The sequence below is a fragment of the Eupeodes corollae genome, chromosome 2 (genome assembly GCF_945859685.1).
Source record: "Eupeodes corollae chromosome 2, idEupCoro1.1, whole genome shotgun sequence".
Classification (NCBI taxonomy): domain Eukaryota; kingdom Metazoa; phylum Arthropoda; class Insecta; order Diptera; family Syrphidae; genus Eupeodes; species Eupeodes corollae.
Window position 1 is genome coordinate 120,977,290 of NC_079148.1, and position 20,730 is coordinate 120,998,019.

At 30.6% G+C, this 20,730-nt stretch overlaps 1 protein-coding gene and 1 long non-coding RNA gene across 2 annotated transcripts; both read right to left on the reverse strand.

Moving 5' to 3' along the window:
- Nucleotides 1-238: 238 nt before the first annotated feature.
- Nucleotides 239-7,596, reverse strand: LOC129945867 (pickpocket protein 28). Its single transcript, XM_056055808.1, has 8 exons — nucleotides 7,427-7,596; nucleotides 7,113-7,325; nucleotides 1,999-2,247; nucleotides 1,667-1,927; nucleotides 1,267-1,611; nucleotides 1,081-1,211; nucleotides 762-1,014; nucleotides 239-691 (listed from the first exon to the last, which is right to left on the reverse strand). Exons 1-8 carry the CDS (start codon nucleotides 7,477-7,479, stop codon nucleotides 403-405), a joined length of 1,794 nt encoding a protein of 597 aa, XP_055911783.1. The 5' UTR covers nucleotides 7,480-7,596; the 3' UTR covers nucleotides 239-402.
- Nucleotides 7,597-12,761: 5,165 nt separating this feature from the next.
- On the reverse strand, nucleotides 12,762-13,810 carry LOC129947731 (uncharacterized). Its single transcript, XR_008781752.1, has 3 exons — nucleotides 13,112-13,810; nucleotides 12,961-13,041; nucleotides 12,762-12,895 (listed from the first exon to the last, which is right to left on the reverse strand). It is a non-coding gene; the product is annotated as an uncharacterized LOC129947731 (long non-coding RNA).
- Between the last annotated feature and the right edge of the window lie 6,920 nt (nucleotides 13,811-20,730).

A 20,730-nucleotide genomic window follows, 5' to 3' on the forward strand; every position in this document is an offset into this window, starting at 1 on the left:
GTGTATTTCTGACGTATCACCAATTGTAATTATAGTGTTATTGGTTATTAATAATATGAATATTTAAATATTCAATTAGACAATTCTAAACTTTTACAAAACCTTCCAAGACTGAGTTAAGAATCAAAGCGATATCTCAAAAAGCTTAATAATTTCCCCATTTAAAAAAAGTCGCATATAATTTTTGTTTTTCTAAAAATGTTTTCCAATCAAATTTTTTCGTAAATCATAAAATAACACTTCAAAATTTTGTATTAGAAGGCACTTTAATAAATCCCCATAATTTGTAATAACTGTTCAAATCTTAGCCTACGTATATTTTTTGTCTTTATTTAAAAAACATAACAATTTTTGGCAAATTTTTCCTGATAAAGATGATAAAGAAAAACAAATTATGTAATTTTAAGCGTCTTTTTCATTTAAATCCGTTTCTGGATTCAAGCCTTCCTCATTGGCCTTCTCAAGGCGTTTCATCTCAAGTCGTTTCTTTCTACGCATTCTCAAATTAATACACAATCTTACTGTACAAAAGTACACCAATTCGACAATACTTAAAGTCGATACACCCATAAAAAGTCCCAATAAACCACCACAATTGGCAAGAAAATCCGTAGTACCATATAATTCAGAACGTTTTGAGGTTAAAAATTGGGCTTCTTTGAAGAAAATTGACAATCTTGACATTTGAGTTCTGAAAACAATAATAAAAAGTCATTGCAAAATGATACTAGTCTATTATTAAGAAGAAGGTTTATCCTTACCCAGCATTTTCTTTTAAATACGATTCTTCTTTGTAAGCTCGAAACTGTGAGGCATAATCGTAATCGGCTTGTGAAATTTCAGCTTCATAGGCAATGGAAGTACAAGCTGGTAGGCAATTACATTCTGTAGCACCTCGGAAATTCTCAGCGGAAGTTTTTAAGCCTTGTTTGAATTCTTTGAGGAGAAGAGAGTCTTCAGCTTTGTTGACACAAAACAAGCTGGCAGCTCCACAAACTGGCATATCAGCAGTTCCTACGAAAAAATCAACGAAAACCTTCAGACGTCCACTAAACCTTTCTTCTCACCATAAACACTTACTTGGCATAGAGAACTTTACACAACCACATTCCTTCAAAGTAAAGTTTGATAGGCATTCTAACTCACAATTACTCTGAGTGTAGACCTTGAAAAACCTTAAATATCTCTCCTTTTGGAAATAGCACTGTCGTCTGAAAGTTGAAAAAGTTTAAATAGACAATTTTTGACCAAAAACTTTGCTATAACCTCATTGGTTCATAGTGCTTCAAACCATCCGATGTGGTAATGATCTTCGGCTTGATTGATATAAGAACCTCCTGATCAAACGGAATTCTAAAATACTGCTGTGACACTTGTGGAACCTCTCCCGGCGTGTGCAATAGAATCTTGAAACCCTGAACAGGGCCGCGGCACAATTGATCAAGATCAGATTCCATCCCTTTAAGTACCAAAAACAGCCCAGCCCTAGCTCCAGCCCCCAAGACTCGATGTGGGAAAGTTTCGGGGCCTGCTTCGTCACTGTAACCGTCCTCGAGATTCCATTCCACCGTTTCGTTGTAATCCCCACCAAAGATTATATCATCTACAAGACTAATAGAGGCTAGAAAAATTATTCATTTTCAAGCTTTCCCTCTCTTATACATACGCTTCTTCTCGATAGATGTCCTTCGGATCGAATGCATTAAAACTATAGCACAACCCCTCTTCCGTGATCATTTTTTTGAACTTATCACAATAACTATCGAAATTCCGCCATTTGCAAAAGAAATATGTCTCATTGAATACCAAATTAGTCTCTTCCAGAGCAGCTATAAGTTCCGATCCATTGGCGTACTTACTGCCATAATCAAAGCCACCCAATAAATGGTAAAGGCAAACTTGTGAGATAGCTTCCAAATAGTAATCCCTAAAAAATAAGAACTAAAAACTTGAAAAAGGCTACTTGATGAATGTATTAAATTGATGGTTGATCTTTACTCTTTTTCTGTCATATTACCAGCTTGTCCTTCAGCTAATTTCCAAAACATATCAGTAAAATTGAATATTTCACGTCTGGTTTTTGTTTCGGGACATACTGTCACTGAAGGAAATGGTATTTGCCAGACTGGGGTGGATTTCTCTGCAAAACTTACAATCACTGGATTGTTGTTCCATTTATCCCATACGTTCATTGTCAAAGTGGCACAGATGAAAATTGAGGAACAAAAGACAATGGTCCAAAATAGCCTGTGAATTATAAGCGTATGTTTGTTCTTGAATATAAAAGATTCAAAATATATGATCATTAGGCTATGAAATATGCTAATATAAGGTCATCATTCAGTAAGTTAGCTTGACAGGAGTTATTTAAAATATTATGTTTCAAAATTCTGTATGATACTATTTGGTCGTAATGTTGCCTGTCGTAGAGTCTGTAACGCACAAAGAGTTTGGACAAGAATTCAAGTTTGACATATCTTAGACCAAAATTTGTATACACAAGCTTGTTTCTTATACTGTTTTTGTACTATTTTTAGAACTCTTTAGAATTCTTTATTCTTTCTTTAACGAAAATAAATTAATATCTAATGTATTTGGAAAACACAAATTTCGAACTTTTAAATCAGATAAATTTTTACTTTTTTACATTATTTTTGTTAAATCTTTAAAATTGAATTCGCATACAATTATAAAAGCAAGTAAATGCGAATGTTTGTGTTTTTTCACAGATTAATTGTCTTTTTTATTTTTTAATTGTCTAGCAAAGTTCTATTATTTTTCTACGACCTTCTAAATACAAATTGGTAAATACTCCTATATGAATAAATTTGAGTCCAAAAATAGGTTTTTACTTTTGCACAAGGTTTTCAAAATGATTAATAGATGCACGAATGTGCACAACTTTTTTAATTTTGTTGATGCCTATTAAATTACTAACGAGCGTATGTATGTAAATATAGTAGATACATTTATTGGTAGTGCGTGTACTTCCTTTTATTTATATTAAAAATGTCATCTATCAAACTAACATATCATATCAAATATCAATTTTTTAAACGGTTAAGTAAATAAGTTGAAATTGGTGATGCGACCGTAACTCATAGAGAATAGAAGCGAAATGATGAATTTTATGAAAAATTTTAGGAACATGTTTCTAAAGTCCATAAAAGTAAGGGTTGTTAATATTTATCTCTACACCAATGAAGTGCACCAACAAAGTAGTACCTACAAAAATCAGAAGTAGCATGCAGTGTTAACGAAATACCAAGTTTGAAATTTTGTCTTCGATCTTGGAAATTAAGAATTCCAAAAATGAAATTACACCGTATTTTGCATTACACTTAAGTTTTAAACCAAAATTGAAGTCGTTCCATAATCGAAAGTTAATAAAATAAATGTTCGCATTTGAGGAAGAATTCTAGAGCTTTTTTCGAAAAGCATCTCTATATTTAACCTGACACTATAAAATGTGATGTTTATGCTAGCAAGTGATTTTTGAGTGAGGCTGTTTCAACTAGTACGGTGGACTGCACTCTCAAGCTATGTTTAGCGATTTCTTATAGCAGATGGTAGATAATAATGTTTCCGAAGTTCATTATCAACAAGACAAGTACCGAAACAATTGTTGTTTTCCAAGAAAAGTTTATTGACCATGTAATTTTTCGGTAACCACATTTGGCCACCCAGATTTTTGGAACACAGATAAGGTCAATGTTCAACAATCGATTCAAGATCTTAATAATGAAAATATTGAATTTTAAGATGCAAATGTACAATTCCATGATGGAACATTATTTTCATTATATAAAACAAGCTTGAATGCGACTCACACTAACAAGAGTAACTTTCCATCCGTTCCAGTCTATTGATTTTTTTTAAAAGTTAAACAAATTATTATTTACAACATTTTGTGTAAGATAAACAAATTTGAAGTCAATTACTTTGTTTGTTGTGATAATATTTGAGTCAATATACTATACTAATTTCAGTTTTGTCTTATTTTTAATTTTTTTTTGTATTGTATAATTTTTCTTAAAAAAAATTATAAAATTAAAACTAAAAGTCTACAACAATAGTTTCCATACGATAAAATCAGTATGATTTTAATATTTGTTTTTACTCCCGAGACTTTTAGTCAAAAAACAATTTTTACCAATTTTTGGAAATTCGTATTTCTTACGAAAAAACAATACCAATTGGTACATTATTTTGTAAAGAATGAAATAATGTTGGAATAATTTATTTTCGAGATATTCAAATCGAACATCAAATTTACCAATTTTACATAGTATTTTTAACTTCCATAGGAAGTTATTGTGATGGGCCCGATTTGTCAAATTCAAAATTTTGGCATTGCTCGACGTTTCAAGGCCCCTAGAGTAGAAATAAAAGATTTTTAGAAAGATATCTGTGCGTGCGTGTGTACGCTTGTTCACGACGTTTTTTTCGTTCTCCATAGCTCAAGAACCAGAAGAGATATCGATTTCAAATAAATTTTGTTATACAGATAAAAAGGCAGAAAGATGCAGAAAGGGCTCTCAAAAAAATTGAGTGGGTGGTTTTTTTAACATAGCAGTTTGAAAAAAGGTGAAATTCTTGGATAACCCTAAATATCTTACGAACCAAAAACGGCAGAGACTTGAATTAAATTTTATATAATATATTGTTACGTGATACCACACAAATATATTTTTTGGAAAAATCCAATTAACATTTTTTTATAAGTTAAAAAATGTGAAAAAAATGTGTCACCCCGAAAATTATTTCAAAAACAATTTTGTACAACGAAAAATAACGTTTTAAACATCTGGTAAAATTTTAAGAAAAATCGAATTGATAGTTTTTTTTATAAAAATAAAAACCCAAAAAACCATTACTTAAAGCTGGTAAAAATGGAATTTCGCCTAAAATATCTTTTCAAAAATTTGAGATTATTGCTTTCAACTAATTTTGTCTTATAAGAAATATTGTTTTCAAAATTCTGAAACATTTTAAAAAAAATCAAATTGACAGTTTTTTTTACAAAAAATAAAAACAAAAACTTGAACTGTGCCTTCCAACTAATTTTAACTTATAAGAAATATTGTTTTCAACATTTTGAAAAATTTTGAGAAAAATCAAATTGACAGTTTTTTTTACAAAAAATAATAACCTAAACAAAAAAATTAATAAAAGTTATTAAAAATTGATTTTCGACTCAAATATTTTTTTTAAACTTTGGGATATTAGCTTTAACCTAATTTTGTCATTAAAAAATATTCAGTAAAATTTTGAGAAAAATCGAATTGACAGTTTTTCTTACAAAAAATAGAAACTCAAAAGAAAATGTAACAAAAGTTGATAAAAATTGATTTTAGACTCAAATATCTTTTCAAAACAGTGAGTTATCGGCTTCTTTTATCTTTATAATAATATTGTTCACTAAGTCAAATTTTGAGGAAAATCTATTTTATTACAAAAAATAAAAATTTAACAAAAAACAATACTAAAACTTGGTCAAAATTTACCTACGACTCAAAAACCTTTTAAAAATTAAAAATATTGTCTTCAACTTGTTTTATTTCACGGAAAATATTGTTTTATATATTCACAATTTTGTTTTTTTTGTAAAAATCCACAGTTGTTTTTTTCATACAAATATAAAATTTACAAAAAAATAGTACGCAAATTTGGTAAAAATTAATTTTCGGTTCTTGATATCTCTCAAATTAATTTCATTCTTCCAATTTGTAAAAATTTAAGAAATTGGTAAATAAAATTTTTCGACTAAAAATCTATTGTTTTGAAAGTCCTTTCTGGTATTATTATTTGTAAAACAAAATGTATTTGAAGTCGATATCTTTGACGATTCTTGAGACATGTTCTGTGGGTCTTGAAACGTCAGGAAATGTCAGAATGTTCAGTTTGACAAATCGGACTAATGACAATAATTGCATGTATGAATTCTATAAAGCGTAATTTTTCGTTGGTTATTTTAAAATGGTGACTTGTGCTGAAAAATATTGAGAAAAAAAACCGATGTGGAATATACAATATGACCTTTTCATTGATGTACACTTAAAGAATGAAATTAAGTATAAGATCTTTAAAATGTTAACAAAACTTTAACGTAGTTTGTATCAATTTTTTCTAGCAAATAATTTTTGTTCTTGACCAAATTTTAGTTATTCCAAAAATCTTAAAATGTTTTTACGAACAAAATTAAATATTATCAAAATGCTAGTAAGACTACAACGAAAACATTTATAAAAAAGTAAGGATAATGGCTTTAAACCTTTAAATGCAAAATTTTCAAATAAGATGACCTAAATACATTTCAAAAAATTAAAGTATAGTTTTTCTACAAAAATTTAAAACCGTACGAATGCATATTTTTAAGTCAGCTCAATTTGTAATTAATATTAGACATTTTTCAGTTTTCTGAAAATTCATTTGCTTTGTGCAAGTACGCAAGAAATTTAAATAAATGGTACTAATCATAAATAGGATTAAATGCTTCAAGCATAAAAAAGGTTAAATTTTAGATAGTTTTTTTTTTGATTCCTACAAAAATAAATATTTTGTTCTTGTTTATGAATTAATATTGAAATGTTAAAAGATGATAAAGAAAACTTGCTCCTTTAACTTAATTCAATGAAGCAGTACGTTCTTAAACTTGGAACGTGAGGTGTTCCATTTATTCCTTTATTTAATTTAACAATTTATTCGATTCATAATTTAATCTCAGAATTATTTCTTTTATTTAAATTTAAATTTAAATTTAATGTTTGACGTTTTTATTCACAAAACAAACTTGTTTAACTATAATCTATCTAGTAGCATGGCTCACAAAAATGTTAGAAAAACGCGTTAGTTTTTGTGTACTGATAAGTACCTTTCATATTGTACACACTTTTTAAGTTAATTATTCACTATTATAAGAAAATCTATTAAATTTTCTGCACTTAAATTTCTTGAACTTTTAAAAGCACAAAAGGTTCTAGTGAGGTTTTAGAAATTTGTATTATTGCTTTTGTAAAAATCTTGCTTAACACAACCTTGTCGATTTAAATCACACAATTCTTTGCCTTTGTAGAAATAGAAAAATTCTCCATAAGTATTCCAAAACAAACCTTTCCAATATTGGCCGTTTCATTTCACCCATATATCTAATGCCATGAATAGTACTATTATCACAGTATTCCGTAAATATACCCCATGCTGCTTGATATTTAGTTCCATATTTGATTTGTTTTCTTGTATCAAATTCAGATCCAACATCACTGTTTATAGATATTGTATCTCGAAAAGCATTTACGGCTCTTGTGTAAATTGCTGCTCTTTTCCTGAAATTAAGAAATTATAAAACATTTATATTTTGTTTATTATAATAAAACTTTATCAAAAAATAAATAAACAAAAAATTAAGAAATAGCAAGAAACTCACCATTGATCATTTTTAAACGGATTGGGTTTTTCTTTTTGATCATCTTTATCCATGATGACAATAGAAAATAAAAATTGGTTAGAAGTTAAAAAGTTGTTCCAGAACTTCCAACGAAATAACCAGACCGAGCTACGTTTAGTTAGGCCGGTGTTTGGAATATTTCTGGAGGATAATTTAGTTGATGAGAGGTGTTTTATAGCCGCGGTTGGTTAAGATGTGGCAAAATATACATAAGTTCTATGAATAAGTCAGCAAGGAGTGCTTATGCGAATGATTCCTTTCCTTTTTTTTAATTAATAGAGTATATAGCCACTATATGTATTCCCAAATTATTCAATTGGGAATCACACTGCCGTTGCCATCATACTTCCTTGCGTATAAGCTTTGTGGGGCTAATACCCTGAATGACCGCACTATCAACTTAATAAATACAAACATATGTAACTATACATAACTTCAAACTAATACATTTATATTTTATGTGAAAAGTCTTAACAATACAAACAAACTAAAAAATGACCATACCTTCAAGAAGAAAGGTTATATTTGTTTATTTATATTATAAAAATAGTTAAATGGTAAAATTAAAATGTATTAGTTAGATATATGTATATCGTTCCATAGTGATGGGTTATAATAAGTGCAATCCAGGTCTATCTCCTTTATTTGAAAAATAACTACAGTACTGTGTGTAATTAATTTAAACACATTTATTTCAAGTTTGGCATTCGCAAAAATATTTGGAGTCAAATTTTAATCAAAAATGACATTAACACTAAAAAAAACACCAGTCCCACTCCCCAATTCAAATTTCTTCAAAACGGACCCAATAGCTTTTTTTAAATTTGGCTTTATTATTTTTTGGAAGATGCTTAAGAAGTGACACAATTTTAAAAGAAAAGTTTCTTTACCGTATTATCTCTCACATTTGATCACAACTGCTTACAGGGAGATCTTTTAATTTAATATTTTTTAATAGACATTTTCTTTAGGGCTAAATGACAAATAAGATCAATGCTATTGCTCGATAATCGATTCATAACCTTCACTTTGGAATTCAAGAAATTATCGAAGGCCGCAAATGTGTGAATTTGTCAGATGGTAATTAAATTACAAACTGGTGGTGTAATGTAGTCATTATGGCCAGTCAACTTATATCTTTTTACTTGCAAGATATAGAAACTATATGGCAAGTATTGCATTCGTAAAAAATGTTGAACTCGAGTATTTAATCAAAAATGACATTACGATGGTTGAGAAGTCGAAAAAAGAGGGTCACACGATTCCGTCCAACAGTCTGTCTGTCCTCGCCTGTACTTCCAAACCATTGAGTCGATTTAGTTCAAACTTGGAAATTAATTTTTTTAGCCGATTTCCGTTAAAATGGAAAATGGATCGTTATTTTTTTCACGAAATTGAAACGCAGAATGTTCTAAGTAACTGCACTCTAAACATATTTTTGAACTCAGACTAAAAAATGTCATTATATCAAAAATGAATTAATACAAAAAATACGCTATAAGGATTTTCTTATCAATTTTAAAAAATTAAGTTCTTTTGAGAAAACAAATGGTAAATGAATACATTTTTATTTATACAAATTTTGACATGAACTTTGATCACCATTAATGGAAAATATTCTATTATACATTGTGATTTTGTGAAATATTTTATTCATACTTATTTATTTATTAATACTAAGATATTATCCTAGACGATAATTTATTTAAGTGTGACTTGGCTAGATACTAATCTAATCTAGTATACATTTGATAATAATAAAAGGATTGTGTTCAATAATAAGCCACATCGGTTGGCAATTCCTAAGCGTGACGACTTCTACATTAGGCTGTAATATAATGACCAATAAAATCGAAACTTATAGTTTTAGTGACGTATTTTATTTAAAATTAAGACTACTAAGGAAACATTTTTATTTAAAATATAAATTTTTGTACATTGTTAAATAAAATAAAAATTGATAACATTTTACTTAAAAAAAAAATATTTTACACAACAGTGTATTTGTAATGCGAATTAACAACAGTTCAAATTGAAAATTATACAGAAGTTGATTAATTGAATGAACAGTGCTGTCGTAAGTGTTTGTTGTATAGATGTGAGAAGATACGTTTTGAGCGATGATAACATGCAAGTACTATGTATTGCAATATATTCATATCCATTTTGACCACACATGCTATACACGTTTTTCCCTAAACTTAATATAAAATATAAATTAAAGAACTTGACTAGACTAATATAAAAAGAATTTAGTACATAACTGCGGATTAAAAAAATTACTATGACCTTAATAATAATTAGAAAAAAAAAAACATGAAAAGGGAAAGTGTGTCCATCATTTATGTAGATTAGGTATGTATTTATAATGAGGTGTTATATACTCGAGTAATAAAGTTCAAGTCCTTTGGGAATTATATGACTATTGATAAAGAAATGTAAGAATATTTAAAGAAAGGGAAAAATATTTGTTTAAGTCCAAAACATTAAGAAAAAAAAACCTCCATATACTAGGTTCTTACTAGATTTAAATTTATTGAAAGTGCAATTTCGTGTGAAAAATTGTATTTTCTGTCAGATATAAAACTACACAAAAATTATAGAAAAAAAGGACCAGATTTTATTGCATATAATTTTTAGTTACAATATAAAACTTTGCTTGCGTAGGTTATTCATTTGCTACTAATATAAAAAAAACGCATCTTTGATTCTTAAGAGTCTTTCAATAAGGGCAGGTAAATTTTGAAATGGAATAAAACAAGCTGTGTGTGAGGTATTGACACAATTATTTTTATATTTGAAAGGCATCATTCTAATGCCCGCCTCCGGCTGAATTTGAGCAATGGCTGTGTTATCTTCACCTTTAGGGCATCGGTCGATTGTGGTTTGTTTGCATAGACCTGCGACTTCAAGAAACCCCACAGAAAAAAGTCTAGCAGGGTAGAATCGCATGACCATTTTGGCCAATTCACATCACACGTGTGAGAGATAACCTTACGATTTACCTTAAATCGTTCATGCAAAATGTTAATCGTGGTGTTTACTGTGTGGAACGTAGCACCGTCCTGCTGGCACCACATATCGTCTAGGTGCATAAGGTTCAACTTGGGCCATAAGAAATTAGTTATCATCATTATGCAGCGCTCGCTGCTGACGGTGACTGCCTCACTAAGGTCGTTTTCAAAAAAGCATGGACCAATTACGCCGCTGGCCCAAAATCCACACCAAATGGTTACTTTTTGAGGTTGCATTATTACCCGGTGAACCTCGCGTGGGTTGTTGTCGTCCCATATACGGCAAATTTGCTTGTTAACACAGCCTTTCATCCAGAAATGCGTGTAAGAATGATTTTTCGGCCGAAATTGGGTTCTTTTTCCAAACGATTCGAAGCCCAGTTAGCGAATAAATGGCGCTTTCTATGGTCATGAACTTTGAGTTCCTGGGTCAGTTGGTTCTTGTACGGGTATTGGCTCAAGTCCCAACGAAAAATTCGGCAAGTTGAAGTCTGAGAGTTCTTGTCCACTGCGAGGCAATGTTCTCAACCGATCTTGCGTTCTTTGCAAGTACGGGTGTTGGGTTGGCTGATTGAATCGGTCGTGTCAAATTTGGCCACCAAACGTTGAAGAGTTGACTGTGAAGGACCACCACGTCTACCGTAAGATGGGTGCAATGCGCCAACGTTTTCGTTAACGAACACTCATTTTATAAAGTTTTATCATTTTTACGTGCTGTTCAATCTTTCGATGATGATTTGGCATAAGCAACTGAATAATAAACAAAATATTTGACAGATGTCACCAAAACAAAATGGCCGCCATGGAGTGTTAAAATCTACCCGCACCAATTGAAAAACCCTTTACCTAAAGTGATTAGATAATTTCTTTTCATGCAGTACACTTTATATGACATTTTTAAGGAATTGTTTTTTTTTAAAGAACTTCAAGATCTGTGCCACTAATAAAATTGAAGTTTAAGATTTTTTTTTCAAATTTAAAATAGAAAAATTTAATTGGATTTTTCTTAAAATTTAAATAAATATCATGATTCTCATTTTGTAGAAGATGAAACCAGTCTTAAGTCAATATTTTTCTTTACTCTCAAGATATTCGAGTGGGAAATAATTTTTGTTCAAGTTTCCAATTGAATCTGGCTTTTAGGAACTATATGACATTAGTAAAAAATTCGAACTCTATATTTAAATCAAACATGTTATTTCGGTTGAAGAGAAGGCGTAAAAAGTGGGTCCAGCGATTCTTTCTCTCTGTTTTTCTTCTCACATAAACAACCTAAGCCAAAGGGGCAATGGAGCCCAAACTTTGATATTAGGGTTTTAAAGATTCATTAAAATTGCCTGCTTTGAAGTGAAAAGTTCGTTCGTGCGATTTGGAAGATTTGGACTACTTTTTCTTGTAGATACAAATCTCTGGTCTATTTATGGTGATACATCAGCGATGATTGATGGTTAAGAAGCCAGACACTCTTTTGTATTTTCGAAAAAGTTTTTCAAAAGAGGATTGAAAAAATAATTTTCAAGCAGTCGCAGTCTCAAGAGTCTGCTTACCAACAGCTATGTTTGAACATTAATTGTCATGAAATTTTTGAAAAATGTCAAAAACTACAATTTCGGTCATTCCCTTGAATTTGCATTGATTTTATTTTACAAAAATAATCCAATCCATAAAATTCAATAATAACTTTACCCTAACCATGTCTATATAAATTCTATTTCATTGAACGTATTCAAATTCAATGATGACCAAGCGCAATAAAATGATTACACAGCATTAAAATGGCAATGTCCCAGTAGGAAATTTCAAAAAATTCATCGGTGAATCACCAACTTATTCCTTGGTGAATGGAAGCTACACCCCATGAAAACATGGTGAAAACATCAGTGAAATTAACATGGGGATTGGATTGGCGTTCACCAAGTTGTGAATTTCATGGTGACTGTTCAGTGAGGAAATCACCAAGTAAGTGCATTTGGTGTATTCCAAAGTGAATTGTAGTTGATGAAAAATACCGTGAACTCACACCGGGGAAATCACTGGGTTAGTGGAGTTGCTGATATACTTGTGTACTTTACATTGGTGAAAAATGTGATGAATGTTCACCAAGGAATTCACTTTGCAAAATTGAACGCCTTTTTCATAAATGAATATTGACCAGTGGTTTCCTTAGGGAAGCCAATGTAACTCATTCACTAATGCAAATTGACCTGGTGAAAAATTTCGTGAATGTGCATAAATGAAGTCAATCATGTTTTTATTATCGAATTATTTTTTACTCATACCTAAATCTTTGGATACAAATATTTAAAAAAAAAACAGTCATGTAAATTTTTATGAAAAAATGCTGCCAATGTGCGATCCCATTTTTTAGCTGCTCCGTGGTGACACACAAACGTTTAATGTCCGCTCTCATTTCGTCTATCATATCTTGTTGATTCTATACAAAATGTAAAGCAGATATATAGAAATTTAATTTAATAAAATAATAATAGCTATAATTACCGTTTTCTTAAAAATCCGCCTTGGCTGCTTTGTGGGTGAAAATTCAATGGAGTCCATTGCCGACTGTTTAGATCCGGAAGCCTTTAGAAAAAGAGCAATAAAATAGGACTAAATAATTGTAGAAAGGGATTTGTAATTTAAATGAAATTACCTAAATATTTTCCTTGTCCATTTGAACACAAATTCTACCAATTTACCAAAATATTCACTTTTTTACACTTATAATTTATTTTCTAAACTCTTTTTAATAACTTTAAGCTTTACTCACTTGTTGACACTATGAACAATGGAATTCAACTGAAAAACTGTTTCTCGAAAAAAACAACAATGCTTTAAAAAAAAAATCACTTACCCCGAACACTGTGCGTTGTTGTTGGAAATAACTTTGTTTCTAAGCAAACCAGGCTGAGGATCGCGAATCGAAGTTTTATGATATGTAAAAAACCCGAACATTGCAATCCTTCAACCATGCGTCGCCATCACCGCCGGTCGTTGTTGTTGGAAATAACTTTGTTTCTCGAAGCAAACCAGGCTGACGAACGGGAACGGCAATTTTCTATTGTATGTAAAAAACCCGAGCATTGAAATTCTAAAACTGAAGCCAATCTCCGTATTATTCAGTGGCAGGTAGAGAAGAAAAAGGCAAATATAAACAAACACAAAACACCCATCTCGTGCTTCATATCGTGAATGAAATATTTTACAAGGAAAAAGATAGGGTGGATTGTATAATCATAGGAAAAACGCAATGCCTTTCAGTAAGGATTTCATTGCATGCTATTCCTCAATGATTCGAGTAGCTGATTTCCTTGGCGATTTCACACAAAATTTTCATTGGTGAGCAAATTTCCTACTGGGGTGGCACAGCACACAAATATATTTTATAAATACATGCAGGCATAAAATGTATTGGAAGGTACTCTACTTGTGTATTGTGCTTTGAAAACTTGAACTAATAGTTCCATAAGTGAAAGTAGAAAAAAAGCGAGTTAAAGTTGAGTTCTATTACTGTACTCAAAATGGCTTGAAACTTTTAAATATAAATTTTTTAGTTAAAAAACGAGATATATCCTTAGTAAATTGTGAAGCTATATTAACGTACAGTGACACGAATGTCGATGGGGAAATACAAGCTTTGACAAGTTGATCGGAGTTTTGTTGTTAGGAAAAAACTAACAAAATGACTGCTATTACCAAAGCAACATGGGGGGGTATAGAGTTAGAGAATATCACACAAAAGTTTGAATTGTGTCTTATATTCAAAAATATTTCACCAACTTAGACTATTTTAAGGTCAATGATCAAATAAACTATCAGACATAAAAACTTAATTCGACAATTCATCAACATCCATGCGCCAACAAAACGTGGAAGCATTGTGCTGGAAATTCTGGGACCGTTAATTCCGCTATGTCGAGATCCATCGACCAACTAAAAATGAATGTGTGTTTTTTCATAAAACTTCTAACTAAATGCCAATTTTTAAAACTATTGAGTTGAACATGAAGTGTACTTATCTGCTAAGCGATGGAGGATTGAGTGAATGATATTTTTTGTAAGTCCATCTTCACCCAACATAAATGGTGTCAATTGCATGATCTTGGAGGACAATTTAAACACAATAAAGCTATAATTGGTAGAATTTTGTAACTTGTCTTGTCAAAATCATATAACTATTCTCATTCAATAACCCGGAAAATCAATTTATTATTGTCATCAAGAACTCTTTAACTTGCAGCATTAATATTGACGCCTTAGATTGCAATACGATGACGTCAGGCTTTAGAATATCTTTTCGGTTTATTACGGTAATGGTAATCCTCGCTTAGTGAATCACTTCTTAGTTGTAGGTTTTGAAAATGTTAACCCTTCAAATAATTGCTGAATTTGATAGCTTCCGAATGCCAGCTCTGCTATTTAAAATGACTTAATACAAGATCCTATACACACACATATTCTTCTTCTAAAATCTATGCGGTAAGCAGTTTTAGTGTTAGACATTTGGGGTATCATAAAGGTTAATATCCTAATCAAAATATTGAAAACATTTTTGAGGAAAGCTTTAAATACAACTTAAATCTTTCTACAACAAAACCAAAATAGTAGGATTCAGAAATAAAGATTTCTCTCAAATTTTCAATGCTAATTGGTTTCATCTTTAAGGTTCTAACAAATTAAAAAACTAAGACCTACGCTATATTACGAACTTTCATGCCTCTAGTTATCCGTTTAGACAAAGAAAGAATAACCGGTTAATCCCCTACCAAAATCATCCTACCTTACCACACAAAAATACAAAAAAAATTGTAAAATAGAAATCACAAAACCCGGATCACTAACGATTGACACTTTTCATCGAATTTTAATTTTCTCACATTTTTGGTCACGATGTACTCGACATACAAAGAAAACAAGAAAACCATCTCATGGAAAAAATTGCGAATCAATGAACCTTCAACGTCGACCAAACCTCACGTCGTTATTGCCGTCACCTTCCTTGCTGCCCAGCCCATCACTACCCCATCGACAGAAACATGACTGTTGCTTCAAGAGAAAGAGACACGAGACATGGCCAACAAGAAAAAAAACACCAAAAAACAAAACCATCCCTGATTGATGCTCTCCGATTTCCAGACAAGGATTCTGGCTTGTGTAACACATCCGTCCACAAACACGAAATGATAGCGTTTCACGAACTCCTTTATTTTCATCCTGGTAACATATTCACTCTTTTTCTTTTCTATTTTTACGAGTATTTGTCCCCCATTTCATCACCAAAAAAACAAACTACCCTATTGACTATTCGACAATATCTACATATACGATTTGGTTGAACCCTCTTAAACGGGGTGAACAAGAGCACAAGTGCACATATAAAACATATCAAACCACGACGACGACGACGACGATAGCCACCCCCGTAACCAACCCTCTTCAAAGACAAATGGCCGGTGTCGGGGATGATCAATGAAATTAACCTTGTTAGGAAGCTCGTTTGTTTCAACTTCTATATGTGTGTTCGTCGTGTAGTTTGGATGGAAACAAATGTCTCCATAAATCAACTGGTAAGGGGGTGGGGGAGTAGAGTGTGAGGGGTGGTGATGCGATTTCGGTTGATTGCGGAGATGTCTATGAATTCAATTTGAATTCTTATTTTTTTGTTCTTGTTGTTGCCAAAGAACATGATGCAACAATTCTTTGTGATTCTACGAAGGGATGAAGTGTTTTTCTATTTTCCTGAATTTGATTAAAGATGCCTTTTTTATTTTCTTTCTTTAAAGATGATCCTTTAATGCTCGAATGAATTGATAATGAAAGAGATAAACTTGAAAAAATATTTCCAGCAAATTTTCTTGAGCTTACCGCACATAATCGCCTTACTTAAATTTCCTAGAATCAGATTTTCTTATATAAAGTCAGACATTTTTTGTCTTCCTGCTCTTTCCTTACTTCTTTGAATACCTTACCTATACAGTTTACCATTCGACTGGCGCTGCTCTTGCTAAAGCTGACCGCATCTATACCTACCCTCACTATATGCTATACGTAGGATTCTCGAGTGATGGGCGTTTTAGCTTCTTAAAGTGTAATTAATAGAAAAATGTGTGATTAAAAATTCCACAGGATCAAGATGCGGATGGTTTGTATGTATGTATGTATATGAACGTAGACTGTAGAAGCAGATGGAAGTTTATGTAGGTAACAAAAGAAAAAAAAAAGAGTGAAGTTGTGAACGTGGATTTATTTCTTTAACCATGGAAATTAATTCATGATACCGAGAGGGACGAATGGATGGCGGTGTCGGTGTAGTGGGTGGTGTCAGATAAATGTTGTCGAGAAGTGCCGCGGGAACACAAACTATGCATATTTTGTTTCTACATTTTATTTAAACATTTTTCCATCATACGAAGCAGTTCGTTGAACTCGTTTTTTTTTAAATCATTGAGACATTAATTTGTCACAGTTAAAATAAAAAAAGTTACGTATACGCCCCAATGTAACATGACATTTTTTAAGAATAATTCTAACGAAAGCATTACAATTGCTTTTTTTTACTTAATACTTTTAACTTCCTATAGGGAGTTATTGTAATGGGTCCGATTTGTCGAATTGAAATTTTTCACATTTTTCGACGTTTTAAGGTCCCTAGAGTCGAAATAAAAGATTTTTGGAAAGATGTCTGTGCGTGTGTGTGTACGTACGTTTGTATGTCCGTACGTTCGCGACGTTTTTTTCGTCCTATATAGCTCAAGAACCAGAAGAGATATCAACTTCAAATAAATTTTCTTATACAGATAATAAGGCAGAAAGATGCAGAAAGGGCTTTCAAGAAAATTGCGTGGGTGATTTTTTTACCATAGCAGTTTGAAAAAAGGTGAAAATTTTGGTTAACCTCAAATATCTTACGAACCAAAAACGCTAGAGACTTGAATCAAATTTTATAAAATATATTATAACGTGATTCCAAAGAATTATATATTTCGAAAAAAATACATAAAACTGTTTTTTTTTATAAATCAAAAAAACTGAAAAAAAATTGTCACCTTCAAAATATAATTTCATCTCCAAAACACGTTTGTGCAACGAAAAATAATGTTTTTGGCTTCTGATTAAATTTTGAGAAAATTCGAATTGACAGTTTTTTTACAAAAAATAAAAACCTAAAAAAAATGAATAAAAGTTGGTAAAAATTGATTTTCCACTCAAACAGCTTTTCAAAACTGAAAAATATTAAAAATTAAATCTACAAAAAATAGTTCGCAAATTCGGTAAAAATTGATACGAGTACATATAGACAAACTTTTAAGCAAGACACATCGACAGATGGAATGGGAAGTTATCAGTGTGGGTCGCATCCCAGCCTCTTTTTGTATATTGTATTGTGATGACAAACAAATATATTTTTGGAAAAAAATCCAATTACGGGTTTTTTTGTAAATCAAAAAAATGAAAGAAAAAAAAGAGGTTGGGATGCTAGTCACAGTGATAACTTCCCATCGCGTCTGTCGATTTGTCTAGATTTAATTTTGTTATGAAAAAACGGACTGTTGGATTTTTATAAAAAAAATAACTGAACATTGAAAGCAATATTTTGTGGGAAATAAAATAAGTTTGAAGAAAATATTTTTAATTTTTGAAAAGCTATTTGAGTTGAAAGTAAATTTTTACCAAGTTTTAGTATTGTTTCTTTTAGGTTCTTATTTTTTATAAAAAAAAACTGTCAGTTCTATTTTTCTCAAAATTTTATCAAATGTTGAAAACAATATTCTTATAAGATAAAATTAGTTTGAAGCAAATGTCTGAAATTTTTAAAAAGTTATTTTCGTCGAAAAACTATTTTTACCAAATTTTGTTACATTTTCTTTTAAGTTTCTATTTTTTGTTAGAAAAACTGTCAATTCGATTTTTCTCAAAATTTTACTGAATATTTTTTAAAGACAAAATTAGGTTAAAGCTAATATCCCGAAGTTTAAAAAAAATATTTGAGTCGAAAATCAATTTTTATCAACTTTTGTACATTTTGTTTTAGGTTTTTATTTTTAGTAAGAAAACGGTCAGTTCTATCTTTCTCAAATTTTTCTTATGTTGAAAAAAAAACTTTTGGAAAAAAAATTCTGAAAACAATTGTTTTTATAAGATAAAATTATTTTGAAGCCGTAGTCTTAAGTTTTTGAAAAGATATTTGAGTCAAAATTCAATTTTTACGACTTTTGAGTATTGTGTTTTTCTTTTTAGTTTTTTGTTTTTTTTTTTTTATAAAAAAAAAACTATCAATTCGATTTTTCTCAACATTTTTCAGAATGTTGAAAAAAATAGTTTTAATAAGATAAAATTGGTTTGAAGCCGTAATCTTATGTTTTTAAAAAGATAATTATTTTTTTTTAGATTTGTATTTTTTTATAAAAAAACTGTCAATTCGATTTTTCTCAAAATTTTATCAGATGTCAAAAAAATTATCCCTCGTTGCACAAAATTGTTTTAGAGGTGAAATCATATTTTTGTCGTAAAATTTTGGAGGTGACAACATTTTTTTTTATAGTTTTATGATTTATAAAAAAACTGTTAAATGGATTTTTTTCAAAAAATATATTTGTTTGGTATCACATTACAATATATTTTATAAAATTTAATTCAAGTGTCTTGCATATTTGGTTCATGAGGTAGTTAGGGTTAACCAAAATGTTCACCTTTTTTTAAAACTGCTATGGTAAAAAAACTAATCACGCAATTTTCCTAGGAGCCCTTTGTGCATTTTTCTGCCTTATTATCTATATACAAAATTTATTTGAAATCGATATCTCTTCTGGTTTTTGAGCTATGGACGACGAAAAAAACGTCGCGAACGTACGGACGTACGAACGTACGTACACACGCACGCACAGACATATTTCTATAAAATCTTTTATTTCGACTCTAGGCACCTTGAAATGTCGAGAAATTTCAAAATTTTCAATTTGACAAATCGGTCCCATTACAATATTTTCCTATGGGAAGTTAATAATATACATTCCACCAAACAGTTGAAAGTTTTGCTTATTTTTTAATATATTGCTTTTAATATATTGCAGTACGGCATCATGTCCTCTTGAAGTGATTTTATTTCATTATGATTTTGCGAAATGTAAATTATTTTGTGTAAAATTCACATTGGTGAAGCCCCTTGTTGGTCATCTCTACATCTACAGTTAAATTCCTGATAATTTTGCATTGCTGTAGAAACATATAAGTATTTATAGCAATTTGTGTCAATGCAAAAATTACAATTAAGAAAATTGCTTCACTGTAACGTTAAAATATTTTCATTGGACTTTATTAACCGTGTTTTTTATTGTTCATGAGTTTTTTTAGCAAACAAAGTTACGTACCTTTTCACTAAAAATATGCATGTGCGTAGCACATTATATATGAACGGAACTTTATACTCAAGTACCTACGACAATATTTTTCACTCTGTAGATAGGACAATGTTCAGTTTTCTGAACCAAAGCAGAGATAGTCAGACAATACACTTTATAGCTACATTGAATGTGTATATTTCGAACCTACATACTTTTTTTAAAATAATTAATTATACAGGTTCTAAAGGTAGCCTTTTAGTGCTTTCTCATCACTTAGGTCCGTCTTTTTTGATGGAGTGCCCAGCAAATACTTTAACAATTTTGATTTATATTTTATCAAAAAAGCTATCTCTTGAATTTATTTAATTGAATACTTTTTGTTTATGTACTCTTATCTTTAAGAATAATTCAGTTTTATTTTGAACATACAAAACATTTTGTAATTATGAACAAACTTTAATTTTTTTGGATAAAAGGGTATCAAATCAACTACTCTTACGTGCCATCGTGGATTTTGACTGATCTTTTTTAATTGCTTCTCAGTCATCCGAATCTTCTGAGTTTTTGAGTGATTGAATTAATCTTCAATATCTTAAGGAAGTTTTTGTCAAATCAACTGACACTTGCGCCTTCTTTTAATAGTTTCAATGAGTTCCTTTGTTTGAAATACGTTTAGGTAAAAAACCCATAAAATTGTTTCGTAGATACTATGAATATAGGTTTTAAGTTTTCTAATAATACAGGGTTTTCAACAGGGACCTAGCAGATGAAAAATTGATCATCTAGTGGACAAATTTGAATTCACAGCCACAGTACAAAATGTTCCCGTGCCAGTGAGACAAGGAAGTTCCTCAAGTGTCGAGAATATTGCTATCGCTGAGGTTTCATTTGCAGAAAGCCCTATTGTATCTCTCACACGTTGTTTTCAAGC

Bases quoted from the DNA above. Each gene is read 5' to 3' on its own strand.
- LOC129945867 (XM_056055808.1), bottom strand. From the start codon at position 7,479: ATGGATAAAGATGATCAAAAAGAAAAACCCAATCCGTTTAAAAATGAT. The intron at 7,326-7,426 runs GTGAGTTTCTTG...TCTTAATTTCAG, and splicing joins CCGTTTAAAAATGATCAATG to GAAAAGAGCAGCAATTTACA. The intron at 1,612-1,666 runs GTATGTATAAGA...AGCCTCTATTAG, and splicing joins GACATCTATCGAGAAGAAGC to TCTTGTAGATGATATAATCT.